Source organism: Leptonotus elevatus, chromosome 8 (genome assembly GCF_054856555.1).
Source record: "Leptonotus elevatus isolate MCC_2025b chromosome 8, RoL_Lele_1.0, whole genome shotgun sequence".
NCBI lineage: Eukaryota > Metazoa > Chordata > Actinopteri > Syngnathiformes > Syngnathidae > Leptonotus > Leptonotus elevatus.
The window spans coordinates 19,207,689-19,228,179 of record NC_141246.1 but is presented as its reverse complement, the minus strand read 5'-3'; the positions used below and the strand labels follow the sequence as shown (position 1 = coordinate 19,228,179).

Here is a 20,491-nt window from a genome sequence, read left to right as displayed (position 1 = left end):
ACTTTGTTTCCGTTTCCGGCTTGCGATGTGTGGGCCGCATCCCAGTACTTGCACTTCCGCCTTTGTGCCCCTCGGTTGCGTGTTCCCGTCGACGGGTCCGAGGCTGCAAGTGTGTCTCAGTGTCCGAAGCATTTCAGATAGCCGAGACGCCCTCCCGCAGATGAGCGGGAGCGCGCGGTTGGGGGGCGCAGGGGTGGGGGTGCGAGTGTAGGAACGTGGCCAGCATTGGCCGGAAACGGCGCTGATGTGTAAAACCCGGAAGTCGGAAGTCTGTGGCATCTACCCCATAAGGCAGTACATACTTCTTGATTAAGACGCATTACTCAATGAATGCTCCATGAAGGTAAAGACCAACAAGAACAACAAAAAGAAAAGCAATTCGCAAATTGTTATAGACAACGTTATAACAAGTTTATTTTATTGGGCAAAAATAACTGTTCAACAGTGGCACTGTACTGTACTGTATGTGTGTATCTGAGTGTAGTGACATTACAGACCGGTAGAAGGCTCCACACGAGTTAGCGGTATGCTAAGTTGAAGTCAAAGAGCAATTGTTGTGTCAAGGATTCATGAGCTACATCATACATTCAAAGTGAGGTAAGAACGAACACCTTCGTATCTATGCAGAAACGTGGCTAAATAATGCAACGCGATAATGACGTCAATTTCCACGACCACACGTTCCTTGTAAAAGCTCGTTAAATGGATGCTAACCTCGCATTCTTGTCTTACTTAAGCTAGGCAGCATTAGCCGCAGATTCGCTAACCGAGAATTCAGAAGCAGGGTCTTAGTTGAGTATGTGGAAGAAAATGCCTTCACTAACACGATGAACGGATTGTGTTGTATTCACAAATCAGGTCAAGTGTAGAAGACAGGTTAACAAACGTGTCTTTTTAGCTAACGCTAGCTGATTAGCTGCTCATCCCATGCATCATGAGCGATTCCTTTTAGCCAACGTCAGCTGGTAAACAAGTAAGTAGTTAAGTAGCACAATTGCATTTCCGTGCGAAAATCCTGCCTTACATATTTTTTAAACTGCCAAATGACTGACTACTAGTCAGAGGCGGGAGGGACATTAGGGGCAAAGTCACCCCACTTTTTGGTCTGCTGTTGATATGCCATCCCTTATTTATTGCACTTGGTGGTGCCTATCTAAACATATCTTGCGTATCAGTAGCGTAATTACATTTAGCAACACATTAAAGAGTAACACATTTTCAAAATAGACCCCCCCCCCCAAAAAAAAAATCTATAAACTGTCAGTGTAGTAGACAGCTCACATCACTTGCATCGTAAATCTTTTGGACCGTTTTAATTTTCTCGCCAACTATCACTGTTAGAAAATGGATGGGTGGATGGATAGCCTAGTATAAATACTGTGTGGCAGGTTGCCCTCATTGTTGGAAGGGCCCACTGAGCACTACCCTCCACCACACAATTTGTTCCTGTGCCTCTGGTACGAGGTGTTGAATTTCATAGTAGCACTGGTTTGAGTTTTTAAGAGTTGTTAACATCAGTGTTCTGCTATTCAAGACACTGTTCAAAAAGCAATTGATGTTCATAGAAAGTACATTATGGTATTACAATTACATAGTAATATGTATTATGACGCCACAACCAGCTCTTTATACTTTATAGGGGGCTTAGCTGCTGACACTGACCTAATCGTACCGCACATTATCCAAAAAATAAAGTACGTACTTAAAAGTCCAAACAATTTGTACTGAACTATATAACATTCTAGATGATGATTAGTGTTGTCTAGCCATTACTCTTAGCCATTACTCAGTGTCTACCATGTACCATATGAGAACTGTTTATATTCATATTATTTCCTTATGTGTCCATATCCTTAGACCTTGTCATGTCTCAGGTGGAGAAGAAGGCAGGTTTGCTGAGGAGGACGTCATCCTCCAAGAAACCACTGAAGGAGAAGGTGGTGTTGATGTATGATGAGATCTTTGCAGTGAGTATCAAGCATCACACACCCACATTATATCAACATTTATAATCATATTATTTTTGTGAATGTTGCGTCACTCATGTTTTTTTTAGAAAGAGGACCCAGCTAAGAACAACCCTCGCTTCTGGGATGAACTTTTTCTGATGAAGGTACATTATAGAGTCAATACCTTAAGTGCAGTAATGTATGAATGTGATATTTATAAAATTAGCTGAATGATTTTATTTTATTAAATTACTAATCGTATCAATAACTCATTATATTGTCTTTCACATAAGTAATAGTTAAGTTGGTTAAGGTTGTGCTCTTTAAATAAAGGTAAGTGATACGTTGAGTTCGTTTTAGTATGTAATACCTCAAATAAGGCAATTATACCAGTCTATAAAAAAAAAATATATAATTTATACAGAAATCAAATAGAGGTCATAATTCCATTGTGGTCCAGAGTAAGATTAATAGTGAAACATGAACTAAAAACATGAGTTGACTGTCCCATAGGACTAATTGCATAATTGGGGGGGAGAGAATGCCTTACAGTTCAGAGAATAACAGAAATGGTGCCTAAAATAAGCCGTCAAAACGTGGTGCGGCTGATTAACTTGCATGGTCTGTATGCATTTTACATTGTATTTGCTTCTAGTCATTTATGTGCTTAGTGCATTTCAAAACCACATCTCTCATTTTCTAGGTGAACTTGGAGTACTTGGAGTCAAAGCTGGAGAGCGTAGATGGCGAGGAGGTGCAGCGGATTCAGGACAACATCAATTCTCTCTTCCATCACAGTGTTCAGGCTCTCGGAGAGGAACATCAGATCAAAGTGGTCAATGCTCTGCAGGTGACAAAATAGTTTGGGGTGCATTGAGTGCTATATGTTTAATCTCTTAACCAAATTCTCGCTTTTTGCCACCCTCGTTCCCCCTTTCTGCTCTCCCAGACTCTATGTGCACTTTTCAGGGGAGTTCATCAAAAGAACAAGTCAGCGTCTGGCTTTGACATCATTAATATGCTTATGGGCTTTGACAAGGCGGAGCAAAGGATGAAGGTATGAGGGGGAAAACAATCGCTGATGCTTATGCATGAAAAATGTATGAAAAAAGGTTCAATCAATGGTGTGTTTCTTATAGGACCTGATGGAAAGTCTGGACAGCCTCCTTTGTGGAGATGGCTCAGAGAGTCTGAAGAGCCTTTGTCTCAAACTTCTGCTGTGTCTAGCGACGGTGAGACATCACAACAATATGAAGAGTCCAGTTTTCACTATTACTGGCAGGGACAATTTTAAACTTGATAATCCTGTCTGTGTTTGCAGGTAACAGACAATATTAGTCAGAACACCATCTTGGAGTATGTGATGATCAATAGCATCTTTGAAGCCATTCTTCAGGTAAGGATGAGGTGACCTCAATGGATGGACGGGTATGAATAATATCTTTTGTGCAATTGTGCAATTCTGTGTCTGCAGATTCTTTCTGATGCATCCAGTAGAGGGCAGCATGGTTATGATGCTGTCGTTCTTCTGGCCCTTCTGGTCAATTACAGGAAGTATGAGGTTTGTTGTTTGACTGACTTGACGCACCAATACTAGTAATGTAACAAATACAGACCCTTGGTTGGTCTAAGGCTGATTTTCTGCACTTCAGTGCATTTGTTAGTGTAGTTTACATTCTGTTTGTAAAATCCTTCAAGGCATCAAATTTCATTGCTTTTCTCCCCGTCTGTCTGCCAGTCTGTAAATCCATATATCGTGAAGCTCTCCATTGTGGATGATGAGCCAACACTGGATGTAAGTATGTCATATACAATGCTATACCAAAGCTTTAAGCTACATTTACCTCTGAGGTTTGAATTACCCTTTTTTTTTTTATACACAGTGATTTGGAAATAGTCAAACAAAAAAAATCCTAGCTTTGTAGGGTGACAGTACATTCAAAGGAGAAACCATTAAATTTTGGTTGGGTTTGAGATAAAGATGCACATACAGCTAGCTATGCATTTATTTATTTTTAGTCGGTGGAAAGTCCACCCTTGGGAATAATAATAATAATATTAAAGAATCACATAACTTTCTGTTTGTTACCTCAATGTGCCTAGAAGTGGACATGAGGAGATGAACATAAACATGATGCACCCCGATTTTTCCTTTTCATTTCAGCCATGGTGTAGGTTTGCACTCCACTGAGTGACATTTTAGTCTTACCTGTGGTCTTTACAGAATTGCTCAAACATAACATATGTATGTCATCATGACTAAAATTGTAGACAGTTAATACCTAAACAATCTAATGTGTGTTTTTTTCTATCAGGGAATGGGCCTTGTTGTCCACCACGCTCTAACAGAATATAACAGGTAAGATGTAATCCTGATTCCATTCCATGTATAATAAAAAAAACAACAACAATGTTGTACAATGATGATGTGTTATAAATAAATGTTCTATTTCTACAAGTCTAAAGCAAATAGTGAACAAAAGTTATTAATAGCTTGCTGTCCTTTGTCAGTCAGAAATGTTTTTGTATGCAGCAAGGTTTGGAATACAAATGCTGTTTCTAAGTGATTGTATCAATTGTGTTAACAAATGCAACCAAGTAATGAGTGACCTGTTAATTAGTCTTTATTAATTAGTCTTTGTCTGACTCTACCTATCATTCTGCAAATGTCATTGCTTCCTTCCTCGTCCCTATTCATTCTCTTGCTACAGGCAGTATAAAGACAAAGAGGAAGAGCACCAGGGTGGCTTCTTCTCCACACTCACGAGTATGGTGGGTATTTCCTTCTTACAATTTATTGAAAGGAACGATGTGCAGATTTATATTGATGGTCATTGAGCAAAGCTATGTTTCTACATTTGTCCACAGGTGGGCAGCATGTTTATAGCAGATGCGGACGAGAAGCTTTCTGTTCAGTACGTGACAAGTAATCTCACTTTTTAGCAAAGAAATGTTTCAGTAGTTTCAACAAGTTTCTCTTTTGTGCGATTCTACAATTCTTTTGGATTACAAAACAAATAATTTAGCATTTTTTTCCTCAAATGCAGCTACACACATGACACTCGATTATAAAGAAGACTTAATAGTTTTTAGCCAAACTAATTTAAAGTAGAAATGGTTGCCAACGTGGTGCCTATGGGCACCAGGTAACTACCAAGGATCACATGAGTAGCCCGCGGGCCTGTTCTAAAAAATGGCTTACCAGTGATGTGACATTGTGATTTCCTAGGAATGTTGTTAAAGTGATTATTTGAAATGTAAACACTGGCAGATTTATAGAAACAGGTTACATATTTACATTTGTCTATTTCCTAATTATTGTGAGAAAGGATTTATATAATCATTGATTTCATATAAGTGAGTATCAAAGTGGTAGCCTTCATTTTAATCAGTACTCAAGAAGGTAACTATTAAACTTCAAAAAGGTTAGGTAGCTGAGTTTGTTTTGAACTTCACTGGAACAAATTGAAAATTTTCCATGCCAAAGTTGTTGCTTTTGTTTGACCATTTCTCTCTCATTGAATGTGCTGGCCCCGACTTTGAATTAGCATTTTGTCTGTAGGACCAATGAGGCGATTTTGCTGGCACTGTATGAAGCCGTGCACCTCAACCGCAACTTCATCACTGTATTGGCACAGGTAACATTCAAACCTTTTCTAGTGGTTTGTACGTCTGTCCACACACATTGTTTTGCTATGTGTTAACTGTCATTAATTAGTCTGATGAAATCATTTAGTGAGTCATAACCTTTAAGATAATGGCGTTGGTCTTTTGGGACACCTCACAGTTGACTTCAAGTCTTCGTAGTCATTTCTAACGGCAATTGTTTTTCTCAGTGCACCGATGGAAACATGAGTCTGTTGTTCACTGAGTGACACTTTTATAATAACATCTTCCATGTTTTTGATCTTTTCACAGAGCCACCCTGAGATTGACATTGTTGCTACGCCGGCCAGCCAGCCTCAGACCACACCAACAACGCCGCTTGGCACGACACCACCCTCACTAGACAGTATGTCATTCTATTTTTTTTCCTTTCTTTCTTTTTTTTTTCTTTCTTGTTCTTACAACCGCAGAGCTGTTTTTTCCCCAATTAGTTAGGGAGCTATACTATAAGGAACAGCATGCTAAATTACTTTTAGTGCCTTAAAACATTTGAAGTTCTCGAATGAAAAAGTAATTTCCCCTCCAGTGCCCCCAGCAAACTCCTGCTTTCCAATTTTAAGCATCTCAGAGCCTCCAAGGGAACTATGTATTTACAAAAGCTTGAAACCACAACTTGCCCTTTATACAATTTGGAAGCACCTGAAGGGGCCATAAAATGGAACAAAGCATTTTGGAAGCTTTTTAACATTAAGGGTCTCTGCCTCTTTACCTCAGTTTGAGCTTAGCTGTTTTGCAACATTCATTTTTCATAACTACCTTACCAAACATTTTTGAACACACACAAGCAGCCTTTTCAAATATTTACTAGTTTTATTTTAGAAAATGGAGTTGGTTCAGTTAACGGCCCTGCCAAGACAGCTGGAAGACACCTTTTTACTCATGGTTCTCATCCAACCAAATCACTTCATGTTTTGTGTTTCCATGTGTGGTTCATTTGGGATACACACACACTGTTACTCCTAATTGATGCATGTTTCTATCTCAGGCTAGTTTTCCCTTGGCTGCGAGCACTATTTTCTCTATGAAATATTGACTCCTCTGTTAAGATTAACCTGCCACTTGAAGCCTGCATTAAAATCAGATCTTACTTAGCATGCTTGAATTCAGGAATACAGGAAACAAACGCACTAGAACTCTGTACAGAGAGTGGGAAATGATCCTGTCCTGTGAGCGTGCAGTGATTGGAGGAAGCTGGAAACAAATGAGAATTTGAGCGAAGGGGGCAAATAGAAATGACTGATTCATCATTACTGAAACAAGCAGTTGCGAGCAGAGTTTAATTGTCTGGAGGTACTTGTCTAGACAACAGAGCAGCTTCAGCGATGAATCTGAGATGTTCCTTCTCTTATCAGTGTTTGCCTTGAATGAATACAGCCACTACAAGGCGCAGTGCTTTTACTTTTAGACGGCCGAGTCAAGGCTCAGGGTTTTTTAAATTAGGTTATCAAGGGAATAACTGACCTGGAACTGACTTGTGGTGAATAAAAGTCATTCAATAGAAGTTTTCCATACACGTACACCCAAATTGGCTGATGTCTTAATTGGTCATGCTCTGTGTAGTGATGAACAACCCAGAGCTGCCACTGGATCCCAACCTGCAGACAAGCAACCTTCTCATCACCTTCCTCAAGTACGCCTCTATCGTAATGCAGGATACGAAAGGTAAAAAACACTTCATAATCATTTCCTACTCTATCCCCTTTTTTCTAAATGCTTCCTTTATCCCTCATCTTAACATGTACATATCCATACTGTCATGTTAATGTACTGTATATAGTTTTCACGGATCTCTTTCTCGCAAATAAAATGTTACATGTTTTCAGATGAGCATCGACTCAACAGTGCCAGACTGTGCCTCATCATCCTCACATGTATAGCCGAGGTAGGAGCAGCGCACATATTTTGACATCCTTCAGTCACCTGAGCTCTGGATCTCGCTTATGTTTACCACGTGATGTATGTGTGTGACAGGACCAGTATGCTGATGCCTTTCTGCACGATGATAATATGAACTTCAGAGTCAGTCTGCATAAAATGGTGAGTCTATAGTATGAAAATGTTGAATGGTTTACTGTGCGGGCCTGTGCTATCATCTTGTGTGTCGCAATGGTCATAGCTTTTGAAACAGTTATTTAAATCTGATCCAAATGAAGCATAGGTATTGTCATGAGCAAAACAAACATTTCTTGACAGGTTGACAGTTGCTTGGATTGATGATCTTGCAAACATTTAATAATTGGCGGTTGCAGTTTGCCAGATGTTTTAACTTTATATTGAAGGTCTGCATAATACATGGTTTAATAACCTAATACTATTTTATTGACAGTTTTAATGGACAATGCCGGAGATTAATGTGTATAGGTGTTAGAACAACTTTTATTATAAAAAAAAAAAAAATTTGATTGTAATTCTCACAACAGCCTCATGGTAATCTAGTTTTATGGTCACACCTGAAGCCATTGTAAACCACTGGGTTAACCACTGGGCATTTCCTGTTTTGAGAAAACCTATAGGCCGTTTTGTGAAATGGACCTAACTGCTATTTATATAGCGCTTTTTTGGGGGGCTTTAGTGCCCAAAGCGCTTTACAAAGCCTCACATTCACCAATTCACACACCAGTGGTTGGCTGCTGCCACACAGGGCGCTGCCAGGTCCTCTGGGAACAAATCGGGGTGCAGTGTCTTGCTCAAGGACGCTTCAATGTGGTCACCAGGGGTGAGGATCAAACCCGCAACCTCATGGATGGGAGACAATCACTCTACCACTGAGCCACGCCGCTCCTAATGGTCCCAGCAGTAGTGCTAAGACTTACATTCATAATTTACCTAATGTGTCGAGGTTTTCAATTGTATCCTTCATGTTCACACTACAGTAACAAAATGAGTTAAGACAAGGAAGTATGTTGTCTCTTATGTTATTTAATGGTGCGGCCCCCAACCTTTTTTGTACCACGGACCGGTTCATACAAGTATATTGTCCTTTGGTTCCCTTGATGATTCTTTTCTCGGTTATCATGAAATACAAATATCCCTGTGTTGTGTTTCAAGAACTGTGAGCTGTTGTATGAACCATCAGACAATAAAGCCCATAAGAAAACATGTCCCTGTAACCTGTTCTTGTCAGTACACTTAAATGTATTTCCCTTTTGCAGCCCATGAGGCACAGAAAGAAAGCCGTGGAGAAGAACATCCCTTGTCTGCCGCTGGTATGTGCGGTTCTAGGTAAGGCTTCATTTATTTCCTGGTTATAGTTTACACCGTGGTTACTTTTTAAAATGTTTTGTCGCCTGGGTGTTGCGGGCATTTTGCTAACGAAATTATATTCTTTTAAAACCTTCCATAGATCTAATGGTAGAATTTATCGTCACACACATGATGAAGGATTTCCCCATGGATTTATATTTGTGAGTAAACGGTACACACTCACGGCACACAAAATTACAGACATATCCATCACATTTGTTTCTGTCTATGTCCTGATCAGGCGCTGTGTTCAGATTATTCACAAACTTCTCTGCTACCAGAAGAAGTGCAGAATCCGACTACACTACACTTGGAGAGAGCTATGGTCAGGTATGTACTTGATCACAAGGAAGTCATGTTAGCAACATTAGCAGCCGTGGCTTGTTTACAGTGCTCGTTCATCTCGTTGGATGAGCCGTGGCTTTGGTCAGAGACTCGAAGGGAAGATGGATTAGTGAAGTGAGGCTGCATTCTAATTTTGATAGCAGTCATAAAAACTGCAAACTCCCCCTTTAAAGAAACTTTTTATTTTAAACTCAAGGTCACAATTTTGCTATCTTACATCTCCCCCCTTAGCTATGTTGGGAAATACAGTTCTTTTTAAAGATTTGTGTTGTAAATCTCTTGCTGCTTTAATTTGTTTTGCGTCCATGTTTAAGAGTTTACACCCTTTGCAAGCAAAACACAATTTCACTCTGAAGTCATTGCCATGTGCATTTGGAAATAAATTGCATCATTGAGTTTGGATAATGAGTCTCTAAAGAAAGCACAATCCATCGTGGTGGCCTTGGTATCAGCCTGGTCAACACAACACACGATCACATTCCACTTTTTAATGGTCCCATTGCGCTGTGTCTCATTAGAATACTGATTCCTCTAATCAAACTAATAATCAGCTTCATTCTCTGGATGGCGTCGCATTCCCTGCTTGTGGTAATGATAATAGAGTGAAAAGGAAAGAATGAGTCAAGATTGAACCGGCAGATGCGTGTTATCTTTCGGTGTGTTTTAAAACACATGTTGCTTTATGCTTTTTTTTAATTTATTTTTTTACATAGGTTTCTCTATGCCCTCCGTTATGTCTTAATCACAATATTCAGTATACTGAACAAAGCTTGGTGCCGCTATATTTTTCTGCTAAGATGTCTATCCACTCTGTTTTTTTGTTTGTTCTGGTCTCCCTCTGCATAGCTCTTATCAACCTGCTCAAGTTCCTACTGTCAAATGAAACCACGCTGCTGGCTAAGCACAACATCTTTCATCTGGCACTACTGGTAAGAAACACCCACCAGTGTTAAAAAAAAAGACAAAACAGCCATATTGGAATGTGTCAGGTCATTCTTCTGCGTGACTGAAGAGCACAAGTTTGAATTAAGAGGTGTGTCAGAAAAGTTCCAAGACTGATACTCACGCAACCTGGCTCCACATGACCCCCCCCCCCCTCCCTTTCCAAGCTTAAGAGGGTCATTGAAGACCTCTTTTTGAAGACGAGCAAGACATCAAGATTCCCAGAAAAATCATCATGGCAGAGGAGGCTGAGAAAGTGTGTTAGACTTCCAGGATGATTGCTTCAAAACTTTGAGTTAGGATTTGAGACACCAGTCGTGTAACTTTTCTGATACACCTTGTATTTTATTATAGGATGCAAATGAAGTTAATTACTTGAAAGCATAATAATTGTAGGCATAAATGTCTACCTTACCGTTTCCCTATCCAGGTGGTGAACCTGTTCAACATGTTCATCACATATGGCGACACATTTCTGCCCACATCTAACAGCTATGATGAGCTCTACTATGAGATTGTACGAATGCACCAAGTATTCGACAACCTCTACTGTATGGGTACGTTTACATTCTTAAAGTAATTATAAACCCAAGTCTACGTCCACTTGATCATGTTTTTCTATGGTTTCAAGCTTTAATTCAATGGTCATCCACTTCTTCTCAGTGCTCACTGTCTGAAAACAGTTAGAGAAGAAATAATTGGCCAAATACCTGTATTAATTTAATCGGTACATGCGAGCACAAAATGCCATCGACCAACAGCAAGGTAACCAGATAAAATGATGGTGGCTGCATGTTGTCAATTTGGCTGCTGCCATCTAGTGCCGGAGTGCGTAATGCTCACTCATTAGTCAGATTTTTGCTTGCAACTCAAAGCAAACGACTGAGCAAGAGCTTGTAACTCAAAAAAAATCTTAAGTGGAAAGGCACCACTGTATATTGTAGTTTGACTTCTTTATACCTGCAGATAACATGCAGGAAAACTATAGCTTTACTATTTTAAAGAATGTATTTATTAAGCTACATGACAAGTAATTATTGGTCTCCAGATTCTGCTTGTTATTAAAAGAAAATTGTGCTCATTAAAAAAAAAACCTGCAATGTGTTGTTTTTCAGTGCTGAGAGTGTCAACAAACACTGGCCAGTGGAAGGAGCCTGCGAGTAAAGTCACACATGCCCTTGTTAATGTTCGGTAATAAAACACGCACACACACACACACACACCCACACACACACACACACACACACACACGCACACATACACTTAACCACCTAAAATGTATGCAAGGGGAAAGAGTCAGATTGTGTGGCGTGTTGAACGTATTGCAAAGAAGAATGTGTGGGAGGGTAATGTAAAAATGGAGTGACTTATTTGTATTTAATTTAGAGCTGTTAAACTATTCAATTTGTTAATTAATCAGATTAATCACATCTTAGAATTTTGATTAATCACTTTATTAAAAAGTTGTGTTAATTCTTTCAACATTTAATGTTGTATGCAACATTTTTTGATGCGCTGCATACTCTCATCCTCCTCTTTTTCTAATCAGTTAATTATTTGCATAATTTTAAATGGGAAAAAAATGACCCCAATATTTTGAATTAAACAAATATTGTGATTGTCATACGCAAACATTTATTAAAGGATTTACTTTAATGCATGTAGTTATGTTTATTGCTCAAACACAACCTGTGCTACCTTTAACGTAACCATCTGCTGTCCGCTAAAGGATCATCTGCGGTCAAAATTAATAAAAAAAATGAATGTGTTAATACATGATTAATGCGATAATTTTTTTTGTGATTAATAAATGAGTTAACGCTTTAACTTTGACAGCACAAATTTAATTGTATTCCTCCATCCCAACTTAATCCCTGTTTGAACTTCCTCCACCTCTCCCCAGTGTCCTTCAGTAGGATTCACACGCATACCGTCATTTCCCAGTCGTAAAGTCATTCCTCATCCAAGATCCTCTGGGGTCACCCTGGCTTTCAGGTCTCTCTGGTGCTCATATGAGCTGGTTTCTCCCTGAGGTTTCTTTCACCTAATCACTTGCGTTCTCCACAGAGCCTCAGCTGCTTAAATTGGGAGGTGTAAAGGTTGAAAGGAAGGCAGCTGGATATGAGTGTCAAGGAATAATTTTACCAAAGCATAGATAAATAAAGGCATGGAGAAAAAAGTAGTCAGATAGTCGATGGTGAAATTAAACCAATTTGATTTCTCCCCATCATCGCCTTCCGACATTCAATCGCCTACCAAACGTAAATGACAGCAGAAAAAACATGGCGCACAATTTGCTGCGTTACTGTCACCAGAATTTATTTGCTATTTAACGCCAGTACAAGCTGAACCCATTGCAGCTCATGCTTGTGCTTATGGCATCAATTTATATTTGGCCTATAAAACTGTTCATTCCATGGAATTGAATGCCAATGCCTTTTTTTTTCCTTTAGCGTGCTCCCTAAATAAAAAGCAGCCAATTAGATCCAGTCAAATAGAAATGAGGTGCAGAGCAAGTCAACTGTTGCAAAGCTGCTTTGTTGTCAAACCTGCACAACTGTCATATGTTACTTGGGTACACAAGACTAAAGTTGGGAGTCACCGCTCCACTGCATATGTAATTAATGTGCAATGTTATAAATGTAGCCAAATCAAAAAACCTCTCATGAATTTATTTTAGTTTTTGTGCTTCAATATTTTTGAAAAGCTTTCATCTCAATCCGATTCGCCAGTCTTTGGTGTGCAGTGTGCCCACTCTGCTGCAATCTCCTGACCCTTGACCTCATCTCCCTCCTCTGAGATGAATTGGAGTCAGACTGTGAGCCAGGTCTTCATCAGCTTCTTGTGGCCCTAATGCTCTTGCGGGTGTTTGGGAGCAAATCCCTGCAGCCTGCTTCCAAAATCGTCATGAAAGCTTTTGCAGCAGCAGATTTCATTTGTGTAACTAGTGAATGAGGTGTACAGTCACATGTGTAACGTGTTCCATTTTTGTCTCTAAGGGCAATCGTCAACCATTTTAACCCCAAGATTGAGTCATATGCTGCTGTGAACCACATCTCGCAACTGTCAGAGGAGCAGGTAACAGAACACATTCATGCCAAAGCGTCAGCATCTCGTGGGTATTTGGGCTGGTTGTGGGATTACATCAAATTCAGACTGGTCTTATTCATACAATTAGTGTTAATTTTATCCGCCATTTTAAAATGTAGTCACAGTTTTCGTCCAGTTTCAATCACACTTTTTATCATTGTTAGTCAACCTCATCCCGTTTTTATTTGGTCTATTTTTAGTCAACTATAAATCTGGCATTTAGTCTTTTATTTTAGTCCAAGAAAACATAATTTTATTCATCTAATTTTAGTCGGGAGAATTATTTTACCTCTATATATTTTTTTGTCAGCAGTGACACAATTACACTTTTTTTTTTTTTTTTTACACAAGGTACTCAAATTACTCGAGTACTCGTTTCAGCCCGAGATACTATATGTGCCCTGTAATTGAGCGAGGGTGACTGCTCACCCACAGCCCAAATAAGGGCAAGCGCTATAGAAAATGGGATGGAAGGATATATAGTCGGGGCCAAGAAAATATCCCCCGCACCATTACATCACCAGCAGCCTGAACTAACCATTATGCATCAGTCTACCCCTCTTAATGATGCAGCAGAAATGGAAACTCATCAGACAAGCAAGGTTCCTTCCATCTTGTAGCAGCTCCTTGAGTATGGTCACATTTAAGATCAGCCTGTGTAAAAGGAAATGTTTTTAGCTCACACCTGGCGTCGTCTTCCCCTGAAGCCAATTTTCTGAAGAAAAACAAAGTTTTTAGTTATAAGTGGTTATTCAAGTTATTGTTGGCTTTTGCCAGAAATCAACTGACTTTCTTAGTAAATTATACTAATTGTTGTGACAAACCTTGTAGATTTTCAGAAATAATTATTAGCCCATCTGGCTCCTTCCTAAATCAGCTCTCTTGTGTATTATGATGCTTAGTTTGGAATGGGAGTAGAGTAGGCAATGTGTTCAAATAGTGTGACTTGCTGCCATTTCATTGCCAGATGTGTTTTCAGTTTACCTACTGTAAAGGCTACTTGGTATACAAAACACATCTGGGGCCTCATTTATAAAAAGCTTGCTACGATCAAAATGAGGCCAAAACTTTGCGTACGAACATTTCTGCGCCAAAGTTGGTATTTATAGAAAACAAACTGAACGTGAAACTTTACACGGCGCCACGTCAAATCTGGACCATACACAGTCCGCACATTCTGGAGACATCGGAAAACAGTGACACAAACAGCTTTGTGGTGCATTTCGATTCCTCAAACGCCATGTATGCTGGATGTTGGGTCACATTAATGTTTGTTTTGCTCCAGACTTGCTTGAAGTACACCGCGGAGCAGAAAGCACACGAATGAACTTAATGAAACATTTTAAACGCTCGTCTTCAATCAGTGATCTTGAAAAAGCCCCATGCAATAAATCATATTAATGACAACTAATGTGGACAAATACTGCACGCATTACATCATCGCGTTATACAGTTATTTCACCCGCCCGTCGGCACAAATGTCATTGCAGTATAAAAGGCTTTAGAAAACTATGATTTTGACACGGATAAAAATGAGCTAGAAGACAGTCAGGTACGAGCATCTTTGCTATGGAGCGCTTAATTGTTCTGCAAATAACTACATAAAGGGAAAAAATGCATCAATAAAGTCTGTCATAAGCAGCCCACACAGCCGTGGTGATGTTCAATGAAGATCAATAAGCAACACATTGGGAATAATAATAATAGATACTAATAATAGATACTAATAATAATAACAATAATAAGGCGGCCTATTGATTGCCTAATTTTTGCCTCCGCAGTGACAACTCAATTTCCCTATAGTGCATTAAGTAAAGACAATAAGATTGGTGAAATTATTTCTTTATGCTCACCTTTGTTCAAACCAAATTATTATTATTATTATTGTATTTGTCTTTTTCTTCTTCTCTTTTTTCTATTTTGCCGCTGTGCACCCTGCATTGATCACCATCACGGCCTTCCGTAACTCGACCTCTGCATTGAGGGTTTCATAATGTACATCTTTGTATTTTTTAAATCTTTTTTTATTATTATTATTCACACAAAAATTCAATGTAGCCTACATCATGGTGAAGTTCGCCTTCTTTCTTGCCTTTCCCTGTCCGTCATCCATTGTTGTGATTTGATGATCACCGTCACATGCTGCTTATGAATATGCAAATCCATTAATGAATAGATTTGCATTTCCTAATATGGGAGGAAATAGGCAGACTTAGGGCGGGGAACGGCGTTGAATCAGCTGCGCACACCAGTTGGGAAAATTTGTGTGCAGGTGTGCGTATGTGTGTCTACGCATGGATTCATAAATCTCAAAAAAAAAAATTGCGTACGTTAAGTTTGGTTTTCGTTCGTAAGTACTTTTGTACGCAGGCGCTCACGCACAGTTTTATAAATGAGGCCCCTGGACTTACTTATTTAGTCTTACAAACATCAAATGAAATCTTTTGCAGACACCCATAAACACTAAATGACTTTTTTGTCATTAAGGAAGAGCCGCATGTACAGATGCTCAGACAAGCTCATTAAAGTCAGAGAGCACAGCGAGGATAGAAAAAACATTTTTCAAAATGATAAAGAGTGATGGATGTGGTCATTATAATACCACTATACTCTTATCTGCTTGACTTAAACACAACAAGCAAGCAAGGAAAATGGAAGTGGCGAAGACTGAGCTGCTCGCTTCATTCACACTGTGTGACGACAAGTTCAAAATTAGACTAAAAAAGCCAAATTGACTCGTGCTTCAAAATTGTCGTACTGACTGCAGGCTGTTGAATTTCTTCTGATACTGACTGCTTTTGGGGATCCTCAAATGCAGCATTAAGTCGTGAATCCCCCTACTCTGCCTTGAGTGAACAAACATACCAAGCTGTACAGCATTTTTCTCGCCGTCCTCATTCCCGTGACACACGAAGATTGATGATGTCCACAACCACAGATCAACATTAAAAATAAAACACAGCCCAGCACGGGGCCGGTTGCGTTGTTTGTTGTTTGAGATAAGAAAAAGCGCGAGGTTGACATTCATGCTCGATGATGCAGAGCGTCGCCTCGGAGGAGAGTTGTAGCCTCTTTGCTCAACCGTCAACGTGAGCCAGCTTCTTTGGATTCTTTTTTCATGCTCTGTTTACTTTCCTTCCATTCTCCATTCTTCTCTGCTTCCAGCCTGTTTGTCACAGCTGACGCTTCTCCTCTGACTGTCCCACCTCCCGGCAGTTTCAACTCTTCCGTGCTTTTCATTTCTTTGCCTGGGGGGCACATTAACTGAGGTTATCATCCAAACATGCCTCACGCAGGCATGGGATGAATTTTTCATCACAGTGCCATTTTGCAAATAAAAATGTGTGCAGAGCTTCCGATTAATCAAAGTAATAGATAGATAGACCAGTATGTTTTTTTTCAAGGTCGATACCGATTATTAGTAGACTAGGAGATCGATAACTGATATTTCAAGCAAGTAAATAGTCCCTGCCTACTGTAAATAGTTTTCCAAAATTTCAACATAGTTACATTTTTATTTTATTTTATTTTATTTTTAAATAAAAGGTGTAGGGAGTTCCCAGTGTCAGCATAATTTTTGTAAAGCGGAAATTTAAATAAAACCATCAATTAAAAGTTTGTGTTTCTCACTGAGCAACAAATACATGCGAATGTAGCTATTTGGGGTTTTCATCAGGGTTCGTCAAAGGTTTCAAAAGATCTTCGCAGACAGTGAAAAATTGTTGTTGAACATCTTATAAATCCTGATGAAAACATTTGCTACATCCGCAAGCATAAGATGCCAGCTTTGTCGACCTATTGATTTGTTAAAAGGCCGATGTCGAGTAAAAATTAAAATGTCTAAAAGTGATGGCTCAGCTGTTTTAGCCACACTCTACATCATGTGGTGAACCGATCTACACTTAACATCAATATGTTTCCACGTGTCCACATTTTTTGTTTGCGGAGGAAAAACGTTCAAGTGCGAGCGTTTCATGCTGCGTTCGGGGGTCATTAATAAAATCATGAAAAACGTGCGCATTAGCGCCTATTTCACGGATGAGAGGCTAACTGTCAGGGGTGGAGCTGTGGAAAATCTTTGCACAATTAGCTCTGATTTCACTCCAGCTTCTCATCTCAGCTGGACAAACACACACATGTTGAGTTTTATCATTTGGAATAAAAGCTGCAAGCACGATGCACTAATCGAAGCAGAAGAGTGGAAAAGGAGAAGAGCTAGAAATAGCTTACAGGGAGCCAGCGGATGATGATGATGATGATGATGATGATGATGATGATGCATGTGAACCCTCATAAATAAAATGTTGAGCTGAAGTATTCAACCCTAATGAATATTTGACTGTTTGAGGCAATGTCTCTCTTTTGCCTGCGGGTGCGTTAGGTGTTGGAGGTGGTGCGCTCCAACTACGACACCCTGACACTCAAACTGCAGGACGGTTTGGACCAGTTTGAGAGATACTCGGAGCAGCCCAAAGAGGCGGCGTTCTTTAAAGAGCTGGTAAGACAAAAGAAGTGCACCATCACATTTCCCACCATCAGCAATGCTGCCTTCCATTTGTTGCGTTATTTCAAAAGGACTTGCATGTCGTGCCATCACTTGTCAGTGACGTGTCCCGGGTGTGTCCTCAGGTGCGCTCCATCAGCCTGAATGTGAGGAAAAATGTGTCTTTGAACACCCTGAGTCAGGATGTGCTTCTCAAAGAGTTCTCCAGCATCTCCTGAGAAGCTTCCCCGTGTACAGATCACGCTCACTTGAACATGTCCTCTTCATTCCTCTTGGACGATTGAAACTTCTCTCGCGGGCCGGAAGCACTTTCTCTCCAGGATGGCTGTACATTGCGTGTGTGTGTGTGTGTGTGTGTGTGTGTGTATGTGTGTTGGTGCAGGTGCGAGCGGGTGTGGCTCCTTGTGGCTGGACTGTTAACAGGCTCGAATGTGAGGCATGCAAATAGTTTGAAGAAGTATTTTTAAAATAATTGTATTGCCGCCTGCTGTGTAACTTATTTCTCTACTTTGCGCTTCAAGTTCTGCACGCCTTCAATTACATTTCAAGTATTTTCACTTGGCACATTTTGCTGATAGAAGACTAGTAATGAATTCTCTGAGTTAGCAAAAGGAAGGCATAACTAACTACTGTGTATCTTACCAGTCATTTCTTAAGTTTAACTAAACTGAGTATGATGAGGTTTTTTTCTCTTCTAAATAGGTATACCTTGTCTCCACATTGATTGATTTTTCAAGTCTGACAAATAAAAAAAAATCTATACATGCATATGTGTTTCTCATTCATTCATTGTCTGTAATGTACAGTATTCTTTCTTTATAGAATCCTTCTTTTACACTGTTTATTTTGTAAATAGAGCACAGGTGGATAAATTCAGATTTTTTTTCTCCCAAATGCTGCAAAAGTGCACTTAACATTTGAAGACTGTTTTTTTCTCTTTCGGGCAGAAAGCTTCAAATTTGCTCATTTAAGTCTCAATTGAAGAAGCAGCCATAATAGCCGTTGAAATATGGAGGACCTTTGTATGTGTTTATGGTCGGACTAGCTTGACTTCACTGCAGGAAGTGTGCAATCAGTTGACATTGTGAATGCAAGTGTGAATTTTTGTGTGCCCCGCGATGTACCAGCCAGTCGATGGTGTCGTTTGCTTTTGCCAAGCTAACCTGAATCCCGTTCAAGATAAGAGGCTTAGCGTATGGATGGATGTGTGTTTAAGTGCATACCAAGCCAAACGTTTTTACCGCGACAATGCATTAATGCTGCTGAGTATTTGGATTGTTGCATTTAGGCATATCGGCTTGCTCATCAAATTTTCATCCAGACGGAGATTGCCTACTTTGTCTCTGCTGATCCTCCTCCATGTGCCCCTCCTTTGCTTCACAACACAAGAGCGAAAACTTCTTCTGAAGACGAGCTGTACAGAATTGTTTTCCTTTTTTTGGGGGGGGGGGGGCATCATCCATGTATAGCAGTCAAGCTGTGTTTGCTCACTCATTTGTGCACAAGTACTGTATTTGTCTCCAACATTGGACCCAAATAGAGCACAACAAATACTAAGCGATGTGCTGTAAATGTCCTGATCACAGCTCACACAGTACAAATACAAACGCTGGATGGTGACACAACTCAACACACTTTACAGTAAGCAGCAGTTTGGCAAATAGTGAACCGTTAATATATATTTTTTAAGTCTTCAAGCTGTTTAATGCTGCTCTCGTTTGGTGTTTACTTTCAATTAAACTATTGTATACATTAAACAGACTACAGTCAAACAATTGTCTAGAAAGGCCCCGCTATCTTAATGCTAATGCTAATTAGCATCTATTTTTCTGTGCTTTGCTTTCTATGATTTACCTAATTTCCTTTGAGACAGGCTACACTATTCACAAAAAGGAAAAGGTTATCGGGTAGATTTTCAGGATGAACCAAAACTGCACTACCTTTACAGGTGAGCATAATTTGACCTTCTCTAAAAAAAAAATTTAAAGCATAGGCCACTGTCCAAATGTTCAATATTTCATTACTATTTGCACAACTTGCTATTTATTCTCTAATACGGAAGCGTGGAATTGCCAGTGTGGTGGAGTGTTTTTTTAATTTTTTTTAAATTTTTAATTTTTTAATTTTTTTATTTAGACCTCAGTCAGTATTGTTCATTCGGTAATGTCATCATCATTGCTCTTTTATTTATTTTTATATATATATTTTTTGTATGTGGGTGAGTATGTGTATGTGTGTGCGAGCGTGCGTGTATTTGTTAGCGCACCAAAAAACTATTAGAAAAAATCCCATACTGTTCACCTAAACCGAACACCGCCGTCAGGAGACCCAAGGGGACCAAAGAAAACAAAGGAAAGTGAAATCCAGCACTGACCAGACCTCAAGAGACCGAAGGAGAGACTGAGGAAAGGAAGGAAGGACAGACGAAGCCGAGTGAGATCCACAGACACCAGCCTCCACCGATTCAATTACCTGAGGAGGAAGCAGATTGTGTCTGAGTTTCGATAGATGCTGGTGTGGTGGATCTGGCATGCATGAAAATCTCCACCAACACCTCAGGGCCCCCCAGGCCCCCAAGCCCCCAGACACCCCCCACCCCCACCCCCACACCGCCACCCCCCCAACAAAGCCGCCCCCCCGACCCCAGCCCGACCAACCGGCAGCCCCCCAACCCCCGACCCCCAGCCCCCGGGGACCCCCCACACCCAGGCACCGGCGCCGAAGAGGGGCCGGATAGCGGAGCGGAGAGGGC

At 40.1% G+C, this 20,491-nt stretch overlaps 1 protein-coding gene across 3 annotated transcripts; it reads left to right on the top strand.

The window, feature by feature from the left end:
- The first annotated feature begins 225 nt into the window (after positions 1-225).
- Positions 226-18,507, top strand: armh3 (armadillo like helical domain containing 3). Of its 3 annotated transcripts, XM_086083407.1 has the most exons (27): positions 226-343; positions 485-597; positions 1,858-1,967; positions 2,057-2,113; positions 2,653-2,799; positions 2,899-3,006; positions 3,089-3,181; positions 3,271-3,345; positions 3,424-3,510; positions 3,688-3,744; positions 4,265-4,308; positions 4,661-4,721; positions 4,818-4,864; positions 5,512-5,587; positions 5,868-5,961; positions 7,176-7,277; positions 7,439-7,497; positions 7,587-7,652; positions 8,768-8,837; positions 8,959-9,019; positions 9,100-9,188; positions 10,050-10,132; positions 10,576-10,702; positions 11,261-11,336; positions 13,145-13,223; positions 17,617-17,733; positions 17,865-18,507. In XM_086083407.1, the coding sequence occupies exons 3-27, from the start codon at positions 1,866-1,868 to the stop codon at positions 17,955-17,957; spliced, it is 2,070 nt and encodes a 689-aa protein (XP_085939533.1). In that variant the 5' UTR covers positions 226-343; positions 485-597; positions 1,858-1,865; the 3' UTR covers positions 17,958-18,507. The 3 variants fall into 3 exon arrangements, with proteins under 3 accessions (XP_085939533.1, XP_085939531.1, XP_085939534.1); XM_086083405.1 differs by having other exon boundaries at positions 273-597; XM_086083408.1 differs by lacking the exons at positions 226-343; positions 485-597 and adding an exon at positions 683-973.
- The last annotated feature ends 1,984 nt before the right edge of the window (positions 18,508-20,491 follow it).

Bases quoted from the DNA above. Each gene is read 5' to 3' on its own strand.
- armh3 (XM_086083407.1), top strand. From the start codon at position 1,866: ATGTCTCAGGTGGAGAAGAAGGCAGGTTTGCTGAGGAGGACGTCATCC. The intron at 4,309-4,660 runs GTAAGATGTAAT...CTCTTGCTACAG, and splicing joins GCTCTAACAGAATATAACAG to GCAGTATAAAGACAAAGAGG. The intron at 9,020-9,099 runs GTGAGTAAACGG...TGTCCTGATCAG, and splicing joins TTCCCCATGGATTTATATTT to GCGCTGTGTTCAGATTATTC.